Here is a 15,499-nt window from a genome sequence, read left to right on the forward strand (position 1 = left end):
TCAGTTTCTCAAGTTTTAAGACGTATTACATTCGTTTGATATTTTAAGTAAATTTTATATCGTATTCATATTTTTAATCCTCAAATTGGAAATGGTAAAGCCCAAAGCGCTTGCAGCACCCTCCTTTGCAAGAGAGTCAGCAGCTTCATTACCTTCCAGAACAGTATGGCCAGGAATCCGGACCAGAGACAATCTGTTGAGCCCTCCTATCGGGGAGAATCTATTTAGGCAATTTGCTACCAATTTAGACGTTGCTCGGTGGGAGCCAAGAGCTACCAACGCCGCTTGACTGTCCGAGAATATTTTTATTGACTTGTGAGTGAGGTTGGATTTATCCAATCTCTCCGCACACAATTCAAAAGCGTAAATTTCCGCTTGAAATACAGTCGCATAAGTTTCTAGGCAGACAGATAACTCTGTCCTGGGTCTGCGACTGAAAACACCTGCACCAGAACCAGAAGGTGTTTTTGATCCATCTGTGAACCAACAACTATCTACTCTTAATATTTTCTTCTCCAGCGGGACCCAGTCCTCTCTACTCGAGAATAGTACAAGTCTGTATGCAGTCCATCTCTCTTTCCAGAAAAATGTGGAGAGGAGGTAGATCTAGAAGGATCTTCATGGCGGCTGATGGTGTGGTACGGCCCAAGCGAAGCTTGGGCTGTTTTCTGTAAAGCCTTTGGCCACCAAGCAATTGCACCAAAAGTGTTCATTGGTCTGACAGTCATTACATAAATCCAATGGATTTGTTTGGGACCTAAACCCCAAGTTTTACCACAAATCTTTCGACATGACCATGACACATGACACAGTCTGGCTTCGTGTAACACTTTTTCCAAGTGAGCGTTCCAGGTGAGTCTTTCATCAAAGACAATGCCAAGATATTTCAACTCCGTTCCAAATGGAATGACAACACCATTGAGGGAAAGTGGCGTTAGATCGTCCAATTTCCTTCTCTTGGTGAAGGGAATTAACACAGTTTTGCTGGGTTTGACAGACATCTGTACATTCATATTATTTTTTAACTGTCCACCAATATCGGTTCAATTGGACAAGAGTTTTCTTTTTTGGGAATCTAGAATAATCTATTTTCGGTTCCAAAATATCAGTGGTTGTCTCTGAAATATCCGCCAAAAACTAGAATTGTTGAGTTTCATTTTATGACTCCACCGCCTCCATATCGACAAAAGGTAGAGGAACTTTCAATTCTGTATCTTATCTGTTATAACCTGATATGAAAATTTGTAACGCGACGTTTCGTTCATTAAATGTCAACATCAACTTTATTTTTTTATCACAACACATGTATTTGATACATAGCTGAATTTGTTATTACAGTGACTATAAAAATCGACGGAGAAAAACTGAAGGTCCGTATTCAAAAATATAAAAATTGATGATGAAATCTAATTAACGAAATGTCGCATTGCAAACTTTTATATCAAATAACTAGAAATGGAGGTGGTAGAGCCAAAAAGGAAATTTGACGTTAGTTATAAGACATTGACATATGTGGGGGAACCAAACAGGAATATTGCCCGTTTTTTGAAGAAAGAAGGCGTAAACGTAGCTTATAGAACGAATAATAACCTAAGTAAATTTATTAAAAACAATAAGGACAAAACTTTGGTGTCGGATAGATCAGGAGTATATAAGCTGACTTGTGGCTCTTGTCCAAAACTGTATATTGGCCAAACAGGAAGAACATTTTTCCAACGAATTAAAGAACATAGGAGTAGTTTTGTAAATAGAAAGACCAATTCCACATTTGCAAACCATCTTTTAGCAGAAGGACATGAGTTCAATCATGAGTACGAGGTGTTACATTTAGAAGAGGAGAGTTTGAAACTTAATCTTCTAGAATGTTTAGAAATCAATAGATTCAGGAATTCGGGTAATTTACTGAATGATCAATTAGAACTGAATAACTCTCCGTTACTGAATATATTTTTTCAAATGTGAAAATGGAACATGAGTGCAGGTAATTTAATTCGTTAAAAACTCAGGTAAAATATCAGCTACTTAAAATTCAGGTACTTCGTTTACAGGTACTTTGATTTCAGGTACTCCATAAACTATATATATATTTAGTATTGAATGTGTAGAATTAGTTGAAAGACACGCCAGATGAAGCCATTGTATGGCGAAACACGTGTTGCGTTTTTGTAAAACAATTTAGTGAAAATCTCACAATAAAGTGTTTTTGGAATACGTTTGACAATTCAGGTTTTCAAAACTCATTAATACAGTTTTTCTACACCCGTACTCTAACAATACACTTATATGACCATAATCCGTTTCATAATGATATCCATTATGATACAGATTTTTCATAACAATACAGATTATCAACCAATAGAAACCCATAATTTTTCAATCAAGAATCCTGTTCCTTTGTTTGTGCTAGATTCTAACCTAAGTAACTAATTGCTTTATTTGTCAAAATCAGTTTTCATATTACCTACCTATATTAGCAAAATGTCTGAAAACAGCGATATAGAAGGAATACCATCGACACCAATATTTTTAAAAGATCAGATTAATTACAGTTGTTATATTCAATATAAATATAATTAGAATCTTTATAGTTTTCATATATCCATGATAATACCATTAAGTTTGTGTTTTTTTAAAAAAATATGAGTTAATTACTGTAAATGTGTTCAATACAAATATAATATTTATAGTTTTTCATTATTTATCGGGTTTAGAAAAAATAGCGTATGCAACTCTCATGTAATGGTTATTAATACACTCGCATATACCATACAAAACTCGCCTTCGGCTCGTTTCGTATCCCGGTTAATGCTCGTGTCTTAATAACCATCATTACATGATCGTTGCATAATATACTATTATTGTATGGTTTTCACTATAAAAGGTTTTTTTACAATAAACTGTAATAATGAGTATTAATATGGATTTTCATCAAGTATCGGGCAGTTCTATTCAATTAATTCAGGTTTTTGGCGAATATTTCAAAAACAACTCCTGATATTCTCGATCTGAGAAAATATTGTCCTAGTTGCCGAAAATAGGAAACCTTTGTCAAATCCAACCATTTCCGAAATAGCAACAGTGGAATTAGCCTAAAATCTGCCTGGATTACTTCTCAAAAAATGTCAAAAACGAAATCCTACATTTGAAGCTAAAGTTAATCAGAGCATTAGTGACGTCGTTTCGTCTATTCATTTTGGACGACGCATGTGTAAACTTTTGTTGTCCCAAGTGTACCCTTATTTCATGAGCTGCTTTTATCAAAATATTCTGTTCCACTGAGTTTCTACTGAGTTTTCTCTTAGTTTCACACAACACCGGCTCTCAGCTTGACATTTCAGAGATAACCTTCCACCCCTTCAAAGCCACCCTCGTCTTTCAGCACACTCACTCGTAAAGTTCACTTTTCACTCGACAAAGACCATTCGGTGACTAATGCGGAAGAAAGAATCGACGACACAACGGAAGATACGGCCTCTGAACATCGAAAAGTGCTACGATTAGAAAAAATATGCTGGTGGCGGAACAGATGAATGTCTCGGGGCACACCTTGAGGCAGTTATGATATTGCTTTGCGTTTAATTAAAGTTCGGGGTGTGTCGATATGGGAAGTGTTTGTCATAGACAGCGACAGCAATTATATCTGCAGTCTGCGATGAAATATTTGAAGATTACGAATTGTAAAATTGGTGTTGTTGTAGTTCAGTGGTCGCCAACCTCTTCAATGTGTTGAGCTACTTTGTTAATTTTGGAATAAACACGAACTCCAGTCATTTAGGCTTAAATCAGGTAAGAATCTCGGAATTCGAGATACCCAGCTGTAAGTCTGGAAATACTTGTATTTCGACACCCTCAAAGTTGTCTGGAAACCTACATATGATAGGGTGAACGCAACTATTAAATTTCAAAGTCAAAGGTCACAAAAATCGGTTTTTTGCGCTCATTTTCTAAATATCTCAGTTCCTATGGGTTTTTTGCTATTTGTATCCATCATCAATATTGTAGAATACAAAATTCTCTACAAATTTTGTTTGAAAAAATTTGTCATACGTTGAACCGTTTTCGAGATAGAGGGCGGAGAGCGCGCGGTCACAGGATCACTTCAGGTCAACCTTCGATATGAATTGAGTCCGTATCGAACAGCTCTATTTGATAATGATGGCATGAGAAAAACAACAAAATTGTCATTGTATGACAACATGAGCCCAATTGATTTTGTTCTTAATGAAAATAATGTGACGTTCATCATCGATGGCGGATTTCTTCTTCATCATGTTGAATGGAGCAGAGAAGATACTTTTTCTACCATTTTTGAAAAATACATGAATTATTTACAGTTCCAAAATAATATTTGTTTGAAGGTGATTGACAATGTTTCGTGATGAATTTCACTAGTTCGGACTTCCATTGTCTACTATATAAAATGATTTGAAATCCCTGAAACAAGTAAAAAAGAATTAAAGAAGAATAGTTGAAAATAACAATTATATTAAGCAACAATAAACCTGAAATGAAATGATAGTGAAATAACCTACAAGTAGAAATATAATAATTGAATAAATAAAAATTAAAGGAATGAAAAAAGAAAATAATAAAAAAATTAAAAAATGTAGAGATTCCAAGTCACGTTAATTCACGACGTTTCGATTGTTGGTATCTACAATCGTCTTCGGGTGATGACTGGACTGATTCCTCCGAGAGATGACTATTTTATAGGTCGTTGAAATACTTTCACTTTCTCTACTTTCCATTTTCCGCTTCACTGATTCCGTGAGAGATGACCGTTTTGGCGGGAGTTGGTCATTTTTCGTTTGATGATGGGTTTCCATATGTTTCGTATATCTACGCTGGCCTGGCTGAATACGTTGTTGGACAACATGTATGCGGCTTCCTTAAATTTTCTCCTGAACCAATGTTCCTCTCTGTGCAAGATCTCAGCTTGGGACCACTCGATGTTGTGTTGATGGGTCCAAACATGGTCTGCTATTTCTGATTTGCTGGTTTCTCCTCGCTGTGTGTGCTTCTTGTGCTCGGCAATGCGAACATTCAATGGCCTCTTAGTTTCACCAATATAGGATTTTCCGCACTCACAGGGTATCCGGTAAATGCAATTCTTGGAATCGCAGTCCGCGTTTGGGGGCCTGGTTTTCGTGAGGCTGCTACGGATAGTGTTACCGGATCTGAAACAGGTTCTAATGTTGTACTTGGAACCAATTCTTCGCATTGCCGAGCACAAGAAGCACACACAGCGAGGAAAAACCAGCAAATCAGGAATAGCAGACCATGTTTGGACCCATCAACACAACATCGAGTGGTCCCAAGCTGAGATCTTGCACAGAGAGGAACATTGGTTCAGGAGAAAATTTAAGGAAGCCGCATACATGTTGTCCAACAACGTATTCAGCCAGGCCAGCGTAGATATACGAAACATATGGAAACCCATCATCAAACGAAAAATGACCAACTCCCGCCAAAACGGTCATCTCTCACGGAATCAGTGAAGCGGAAAATGGAAAGTAGAGAAAGTGAAAGTATTTCAACGACCTATAAAATAGTCATCTCTCGGAGGAATCAGTCCAGTCATCACCCGAAGACGATTGTAGATACCAACAATCGAAACGTCGTGAATTAACGTGACTTGGAATCTCTACATTTTTTAATTTTTTTATTATTTTCTTTTTTCATTCCTTTAATTTTTATTTATTCAATTATTATATTTCTACTTGTAGGTTATTTCACTATCATTTCATTTCAGGTTTATTGTTGCTTAATATAATTGTTATTTTCAACTATTCTTCTTTAATTCTTTTTTACTTGTTTCAGGGATTTCAAATCATTTTATATAGTAGACAATGGAAGTCCGAACTAGTAAAATTCATCCAAAATAATAGTTGTATTCGACGGATATTCAGACTACAGTAAGAACGTAAAAGCTATGGAGCAGCAGAGAAGAACTGCTGCTGAAAACGTATGAATTCTGTTTCGATGAAACAATGGTTGTACCAGTTATTCAAGAAAAATTCTTATCAAATCGAAATAACAAAGATATGCTCATTAACATGTTGAAGGAAAAATTACATGCTGCAAATATTACTACTAAACAAGCCAGAGATGATGCGGATGTTCTTATTGTTGAAACTGCAATTGAAGAATCAAAGTCTGAAAAACTTTAGTTATAATAGGACAAGATATTGATTCACCTTGTCATTTTAATTGGGCGTACACTGTCTTACGAACAAGAAATTTTCTTTAAAAAAGTTGCGAAAGGAAATGTAAAAACGAAGATATACCTACTCGACTAAAAGAAAATTATTTTTAAAAGTTTTTGAGGAACTGACAAATTTGGATGAACTGGCTGCAGCATTTGAGGAAGAAAATTGTTCGACCCAGAGATTATTAGAGAGTGGAACTCAAACCTTATTGGCAGTCTATAATGCTCCGAAATCTGTAAAAAGTCTCGATCATCTTCGTTATATGCATTACGTCAAGTCTACAAATCTTAATAAACCTGTGCAGCTTTCAAATATTCCATCAACAAATGCAGCTGCTCATCAACATTTCAAACGTGTATATTATCAAGTTCAAACTTGGTTAGGGCATGATTTGGAACCCCAGGTATGGGGTTGGGCAATGCGAAACGATTTTCTGGAGCCTATCATGACAATTTTACCACCTGCTCCAGAAGATTTGCTAAATACAATTTTCTGCAACTGCAAGAGTGGTTGTGGTTCGCGATGCGGATGCAGAAAAGCGGGCTTGCAATGCTCTTTAGCTTGTGGCCAATGTAATGGGCAAGCTTGCCTCAATGCTCTACCATATCAGAGCGACATTAACGAAGATGGAACCTTTGATCCCGAAATCATGGAAGAACTTGAGACAAATGTCGTTGAAGACGATAATGAAGACCAGTTTGAAATTTACCAGCAGCCAGAAGACGACGATGAAGAGGAAGAAGATGTTTGTTTGAAGGTGATTAAAATTATAAATTGTAGTTTTTGTACCCTTTATTCCATTTCTTTACTTTCAATAAAAATAAATGTATTCAATGATATTTTTTAATGAAAAGATTAATTCATTATTTTTTTGTTTTTTTTTCATCATGTATGAAGTTATAAATATTAATTAAGTTGAAATTCAAATATAATTCCTATATTTTCATTAACAATTCTGCAATTACATGGGCAGGTAAGTGTTGTTAAATAAATTAATACTGAATAAAAAGTGGATAAGTTAGGAAAAAACTGATAAAATATAATATAATAGTTAATAAAAATTGACAAATATTTATAATCATTGATTTATCTATAGTTCATCAACTATATATGGCACGTTTTCGACCGGAGGCACCGGTTGACCTGAAGTGATGCTGTGACCGCGTGCTCTCCGCCCTCTATCTCGAAAACGGTTCACCGTATAAAAATTTTTTTTAAACAAAATTTGTAGAGAATTTTGTATTCTACAATATTGATGATGAATACAAATAGCAAAAAGCCCATAGGAAATGAGATATTTCCAAAAAAAGCGCAAAAAACCGATTTTTGTGACCTTTGACCTTGAAATTTAATAGTTGCTTACACCCTACCATATGTAGGTTTTGAGACAACTTTTAGGGTGTCAATATACAAGTATTTACAGACTTACAGCTGGGTATCTCGAATTCCGAGGTGAACTTACTATAATGACTGGACTAGTAGGGAATTTAACAGGCTAGGCCGCTTTGAAAATCAAATCCCAAGCCTTTTCTTATGGAGGTTCATTTTGCACTTCGATTGGAACTTTAAGGAACACCCAACTTGAGGTAGGTGTGACGTGTGTGAGAGGAAGGTGATGCCATATGAGTGCGTATGAGGGAGAAGGCGATGACTTCAATGTGGAGTAGAGAAAAAACAAACATGGCGGCATTCCTAAGCGGCACTAAGCCGTATCTTCGTTAGTATTAGTCGGATCGTGACGTACAGCATTTCCAGAAATGGAAAGGGATGGATGAAAAACAAATATGGCAGCATGTACTACAAGGTTCCGATTGGAGGTGTGAAAAAGTGCAAATTGAACCTCCATAAGAAAATACATGAAATTTGGACTTCGAAGATGCCTAGCCTACTTACTATAAAATAGAAAGTTCTAGTGAACATTTCAAAATGATGTTTATATGACCTTTTATTCGATGCTCATGATAACCATGACTTGATTTCTTTGCGCTTTCTTCGCAAAGTTTGAGAAGACATTTTTTTATTCAGCACTTTGAATTCTCATACACGTCGACAAAAAATTGACTATTCTGGTAGTTATATTTTGAAAACTAATCCCGGTGGATACCATAACCTTTCTGAATCTTTTTGTTGAAACTATAGTCACTATATTTTAGGCCATATTCAGTCCAAAGTTGAAACAGAATGTTTTCTATTATACGACATCATCTCCAACTATTATATCCTGATTTTTTCTACAATACTCACCGTTGACTCGAGGGTTGTCTTCTACATTCGTTAAGGAATTTTCGTTGTTTTTTTCCGATTGGGACTCAACCGTTTCAACTGTCTTCTTCACCGAGTACGTCGTTACGCTCGATCCTGGTAGAATATGAGATCAGTCAATATGATTAACGATGAACAGAAAAACTCACTTTTCACTGTTTCCTGGAGAGTTTCTTGGTGTACAGTCCTATACTGTCTCCTTTTGGGCGACCCGCTTGCTTCTCTAGAAATGGAAATCTATGTTTACAATCTGCCGGCTTGTAACACATTTTTGATAGGAAAATTTCAGAATTTATTGAAAAATGTACGAATGATAATACATGACCTACAGAGTAGAACGAAGAACATATAGCACGCGTTATTCGAGTCTAATAGAAGGCGAAAAAAGCATTTAATCAAGAAACGCTTTATTGGGAGAGTTTTACAAAAACGTAACACGTTTTACGTTCGAAGAAAGGAATTGAGAAATTTTCACTGTAAGTTCTTCATTCGCAATGGCATCTAAGACATGATTTGGGATCGTCAAAACAACGGGCTCCACATCTCTGAAGATCCTACTTTTTCGATGCCCCTTGTACACTCTTCTATCAGATAAATCCAACGACAACAAAATTTCCCGCTTATCTCATCATACTCGTATGTAATAACTAGTTCCAGTTAATAGCTCTCTCTCTCAGTAAACAAATTAGTGAGGTGCATTACTAGCCCACGTCCAATACCATCCTTTGGGCCTCGCCATCCTGTCGATGGTTCGGTTATTTGGCGCGAGGGCATCAAGATATTTCATGCAGAAATCCTATCGCGGTGACACGATAATACACTTATTCTATATGTTATTTCCTAGTGGATTTCCCTTGAGCTCGACGATGGAAAAGATGGCATTTGACCCTAGAAAATCGAGCAAGAGACGTAGAAGAAATTATCACAAGTCTGACAGTATACAGGGTGTAACTGAATAAGTGTAAAACAATTAACGTGGTGTGATTCCTCATCGAAAAAAAGATAGGATCTTTCATATAAAGAAATTTCATTGGAGCATCCCTTGTTAAGATACAGCCCCTTAAAGGGGGTACATAAAATTTGTATAACAATTTTTTTCACAAGCACTGAAGAAGTTACAATATTGAAATTAACCTGACGTTTTGTACTATCAAAAAGACACTCAGCCAGTAATTTATTTGGTTTACCCCATTGTTGTAAGGGGTGGAAAACGCAACCCCTAAAATTTATTTCCAATGTAACTTTTTGTTTTATTATTTGTTTACCATTTAAAAATGTATTTTTGATAGCCTGTTTCATTCTGAACAAAAAATGTCTCTTGGGTTTTTTGCCCAAAATAAACCAGTTCGCAGCACCAGAATATTTTAAAGATTACATGAAATTCAATAAAAACATTCGTAATTATAGCACAAGAAATTCCAATAATATACATATAAATAGACCGGCATTCAGAAGTACCATGAATTCATTAATTTTTAAGGGCTTCCACGAGTTCAATGAATTACCTGGAGAAATAAAAAAATATCCATTTTGAAAGATTTTAAAAGAGCATTTGAGGGATTAATAAAAAAATAATAGAATACAAATTGTATAGCTATGTGGGATTATTTGGGACATTATTGGCTATCATATATTGTTTTTAATTGTTTTCAATTGTTCACTAGGGTATTTGTTTCTGTAATGAAACCAAATATCACTGTTTCAATAATAATTTAATGTATATATGTGCATATATTTCATTATCTATTTGAAAGTTACCTAACATATGATACTGAAATTTTTATATGTGATGTTCACTGTCTGTCTACATACAAATTGTTTGAGTTTAAAATTTTTTACATACATTTTTTTTTGATATTACATTGTGCTAGTGTTATTATTACACTCATAGATATGTATATTAGGTTTCCTATTTCAATAAAGATTAATATTATCATAAAAGTGGTAAAAACATAGAAATTTTCAATTCTCTTTTCTTCATTCTACAACAGATTATACGAGAATTTGCACAGTAATTTTTTTGTTGCTACTAACCAAACTATCAACTATTCGAAGAAAAAATGGCCAAAGTGGGTGGTAGCAATACTTACTCATTCAATCCAAGTTTCAAAACGTCCCCAGACTTCCTGAGTAGCCCGTGGGCATCTGAGTTGGACAAGTCCTTGGTGTTCTGACCATTTATTGAAGATATCAAGTCACCTTCCCTGATTCCTCTTTGCGCCGCTTTACTTCCTGGGTTGACCTGCAACAACAAATGACTAACCTTACATTTTGGCTTGAGTAATTCTGTCGGGCAAATATGCAATTTATAGAAAGAATTGAGTCAATGATATTCACCTCGTAACCGTTGTTGACAGCAATTTGTTTGATAAAATTCTCAATTGCAAAAACAAGTTCTGAATCAGGTCTACCTAGTTTCAAAAAAGAATAGCAAACATTATGCGACTCTACTAATAACATCGTTCGTTAAAAAAACGGCAACTGTAAAAAGGGACGAAGTGGTAAATGTGGTTGCAAAAAAGGTGGTTCGTGCTCCAAGTTTGAATCACCAACAGTTGAGGATTCGTTTGATATCAACGAGGAGACATGCGATGTATCACTATTGAAACAATTTCATTAGTTCGGACTTCCATTGTCTGATATTATATGAAATGATTTGAAATCCCTGAAATAATTAAAACTAGACGCCTGAATTAGACGCCTTACTGAAACACATCAACAGCGTAAGACTTTCCATCACTTTCACAATAGAGAAATAAATCCACAACGAATTGTCATTCTTAGACGTTTTGGTGAAGAGGACCGACACTAAGTGGGAAACATCTGTATACCGAAAACCCACTCATACGGGACAGTATCTGAACCACGAATCCAACCACCATCAATCGATTAAAAGAGGAATCAGCAATACTCTATTAGACCGTGCTTTTGGGCTCTGTCTCACGAAGGAAGGTCTCGAGAAGGAGCTAGACATCATCAAAAATGATCTTCAACGGAATGGCTCTCCAAAGCGATGGTAGATCAGATTTTGACTAAAGACAGCAGGAACTTCGCAAGGAAGAGAAGCCATCACAACCAGTGCTTGCATTTCTCTACATCAGAGGATTATCGGAAAGGATAAGAAGAATTGGTTCTAAGTATAACATCAGAACCTGCTTTAGATCCGGAAACACTATCCGTAGCAGCCTCACGAAAACCAGGCCACCAAACGCGGACTGCGATTCCAAGAATTGCATTCACCCGATACTCAGTGAGTGCGGAATTTCCTATATTCGTGAAACTAAGAGGCCATTGAATGTTCGCATTGCCGAGCACAAGAAACACATACAGGAAGTGAAACCAGCAAATCAGGAATAATAGAGCATGTTTGGACCCATCACCATAACATCGAGTGGTCCCAAGCTGAGATCATACACATAGGGGAACATTGGTTTAGGAGGAAATTCAAAGAAGTCGCATATATGTTGTCTAATAACGTATTCGTCTAAGCTAGCGTATAGATACGCAACATATGGAAACCCATCATCAAGCGAAAAATTGCCAACTCTCGCCAAACGGTCATCTCCCACTGAACCAGTGACGCGGAAAAAGTAAAGCGGGGATAAGTGAAAGTACTCGAATGACCCATAAATTGTCATCTCTCAGGAATAAGTCCAGTCATCACCTGAAGACGATTGTGGATACTAACAATCGAAACGTCGAGAAGTAACTTGGCTTGAAATTTATTAACTTTTCATTTTTATTTTTTGTTGAAATTTTCTATTTTTACTCGTACTTTATTTTACTATTATTTCATTGAATTGAAGTTAATAAATCAGGCACACATTTTAAGGAAAAAAACTAAAGATTTCTTACTTCATATTACACCGTCCGATCTGAATGAGTATTTTGAATACTGTCGCAATTGCTAGTGCTAACTTTTGTCACGTCTTCAAATATACTGTGCTGTCCGCTAACATTTATTTATTTTATTTTATTCACTTATATATAAGTACACCTATATTAATATATTTTACTACAATTTTGTATACCTTGACTTGCCCTATAGCTTCTTGTATGCTCATATTAAGGACCAATAAACGTATTATTATTATTATTATTATTATTATTTCAGGTCTTTTTGCTTGATATAATTGTTATTTTCTTCTTCTTCTTCAATTCTTTCAGGGATTTCAAATCATTTTATATTTTATCAGAAAATGGAAATCCGTACTAATGAAAATCATCATGAAATATTGTCAATCACCTCCAAACACACTATTGAAACAATTTACTTGCACCCAGGATGAAGAAAAACAAAGAGAATAAGAAGAGGAGAGGAGAGGAGAGGAGAGGAGAGGAGAGGAGAGGAGAGGAGAGGAGAGGAGAGGAGAGGAGAGGAGAGGAGAGGAGAGGAGAGGAGAGGAGAGGAGAGGAGAGGAGAGGAGAGGAGAGGAGAGGAGAGGAGAGGAGAGGAGAGGAGAGGAGAGGAGAGGAGAGGAGAGGAGAGGAGAGGAGAGGAGAGGAGAGGAGAGGAGAGGAGAGGAGAGGAGAGGAGAGGAGAGGAGAGGAGAGGAGAGGAGAGGAGAGGAGAGGAGAGGAGAGGAGAGGAGAGGAGAGGAGAGGAGAGGAGAGGAGAGGAGAGGAGAGGAGAGGAGAGGAGAGGAGAGGAGAGGAGAGGAGAGGAGAGGAGAGGAGAGGAGAGGAGAGGAGAGGAGAGGAGAGGAGAGGAGAGGAGAGGAGAGGAGAGGAGAGGAGAGGAGAGGAGAGGAGAGGAGAGGAGAGGAGAGGAGAGGAGAGGAGAGGAGAGGAGAGGAGAGGAGAGGAGAGGAGAGGAGAGGAGAGGAGAGGAGAGGAGAGGAGAGGAGAGGAGAGGAGAGGAGAGGAGAGGAGAGGAGAGGAGAGGAGAGGAGAGGAGAGGAGAGGAGAGGAGAGGAGAGGAGAGGAGAGGAGAGGAGAGGAGAGGAGAGGAGAGGAGAGGAGAGGAGAGGAGAGGAGAGGAGAGGAGAGGAGAGGATTTGGACACTTTTTATAGATAATTATCTGATCTACAATTTTTTCCTGAACTAATTATATGATAAAACTCACCATTTTGCTTAAATTAGCGAAAAACCCTTTTCTTGTGACTTTTGAGTCCGATAAATTTTTTCCCACGTACCAGAATGATGAGAGTTTTTTCGATTTCATTTATGATAGTGTTTCAAACAATTCCACCTCTTCTGAGCTGGGTCCGAAGTTTTGTACCTTCACTCCAATTTTTTGGTCTAATTTGGCCGGATAATTAGTAGTTAATTTATTTCTCGGAGTTTTACCACCAGTCGACTTACGAATGTACGCGACTGCCTGGTTCAAAACCGAAAAACAAAACCGAAAAGATTCATCAGTCCGTTATTTGCGCGCAGCAAACAAAACTTCACACGTGCAGTGAGCGTTGCATACGTTACAGGCTGGATACAGCCAGAAATATAAATAAAACCAGGGATCCAAGTATTGATATTCGTTTATTCACTTTGCAATTATATGGTAAAGGAAACAAATATACAGGGTGTTCCTTACACACATGCTAATATTTAAGGAGGTAATTCTGGGACCCATTTTAAGGAAAAAAAACGTCCTATGGACGTATGTCCTAAACGCCTTAACTTTTGAGATACAGGGTGGCAAAGTTTTCAAAAATAATCAGTTTTTTAATAATAACTGAGATACTTTTGTAGACATCTTTGGCATATTTGGTACATATGTTCCATGCCTCAAGGCGCATTTTCTGATGTACACAAATTTGTATTTTTTCAAACAGTGGCATCCCTACGGGTTTCGCATTGAATATTTTTTGGGGAAAAGTACTACGCCAATGCTTTCTTTTCAAAATAAAATCATTTTTAAAATCCTCATTTATTTTTGAGAAAATTTGATCTCTTGGTATTTCTTTGTCCGACGCATGATTTTCACTCAAAAAAATAAAAATCGACAGAAAGCAAATTAAGAAATTGGATCAATTCTAAAATGAATGAGAATCTGAAAATTGCTTCATAACGCATTACCAATTCCCTAATAATATTTGAAAACATAATCTGCAGAAAAATAAATTTTTCACAAAAATGAGTTTTATTTTATTTTGTGACAGTAAGTCTAAACGAATAGCACAAATTTTTTAATTGGTAATAATACCAAAACTGATTATAAAAATTGTTGGAAGTGGCCACCTGCACTTAGTATGCATGCTTCCGCCCTTCTACGCATGGAATTACGCACCCGTTCAAATATTCCCGGCGTATTTCGTATAGTTTCACACGAGGCAACTATTCGCTCTCTTAAATCTTCTAAAGTATTAACGGGAGTTTTATACACAAGAGTTTTAAGGTGACCCCATAAAAAAAATCTAAACTGTTGAGATCGGGGGATCTTGCTGGCCATTGCTGAGGTCCTCCGCGACCTATCCAACGATTAGGATAAACTGTATTTGAATGGTTTCGGACAATTACACTGAAATGAGCAGGGGCGCCATCGTGCATGTACCATATTCGATTCCTTAACGCAAGTGGCACATCTTCCAATAACCCAGGTAAGTCTTCTTCGAGAAAGTGTAAATAAGAACGACCATCAAGGCGTCCTGGTAGAAAAAATCGGCCTATTAGATGATCACCTATAATTCCTGCCCATACATTAACCGAAAATTGGTGTTGGAAATGGGTTTCGGTTATTGCATGGGGATTTTCTTCAGCCCACACATGATTGTTATGGAAATTTTGAATGGCATTCCGAGAAAAATTTGCTTCGTCTGTGAACAAAATTTGTGTCTCAAACTGCGGATTTAGTGCAATACTTTGTAGATACCACTGACTGAAGTTCACACGCTGTGGAAAATCTCTGAGGAGTAATGCCTGCACTCTTGAAATATGGTATGGGTATAACAAAAAATCAACCAAAATACGCCAAACAATTTGATGACAAATATCCAGATTTCTAGCGATCTTCCGCGTACTCGTCTCAGGATGTTCCTCAATTTCTTGCAGCACCGCTTCCTCAATTTCAGGAGTTCTTACTACACG

General features: G+C 36.8%; 1 protein-coding gene across 10 annotated transcripts in view; it reads right to left on the bottom strand.

Annotated features, from left to right (window-relative positions):
• The window catches only part of CAP (Cbl-associated protein), a 158,150-nt gene that overhangs the window by 116,480 nt on the left and 26,171 nt on the right, over positions 1 to 15,499 (bottom strand). For 9 of the 10 annotated variants that reach the window (XM_074177557.1, XM_074177560.1, XM_074177562.1 and 6 more), the window contains 3 exons: positions 10,562 to 10,713; positions 8,621 to 8,694; positions 8,454 to 8,567 (listed from right to left, as the gene is read on the bottom strand). In XM_074177557.1, the coding sequence (XP_074033658.1) occupies positions 8,454 to 8,567; positions 8,621 to 8,694; positions 10,562 to 10,713 (340 nt within the window). Of the gene's footprint in view, positions 1 to 8,453; positions 8,568 to 8,620; positions 8,695 to 10,561; positions 10,714 to 15,499 lie in introns of those variants that run through there. The other variant, XM_074177567.1, reaches the window with a different exon arrangement.

Source organism: Leptinotarsa decemlineata, unplaced genomic scaffold (assembly GCF_025532065.1).
Source record: "Leptinotarsa decemlineata unplaced genomic scaffold, Ldec_3_MD MMD2_tig00002974_RagTag_RagTag, whole genome shotgun sequence".
Taxonomy (NCBI): domain Eukaryota; kingdom Metazoa; phylum Arthropoda; class Insecta; order Coleoptera; family Chrysomelidae; genus Leptinotarsa; species Leptinotarsa decemlineata.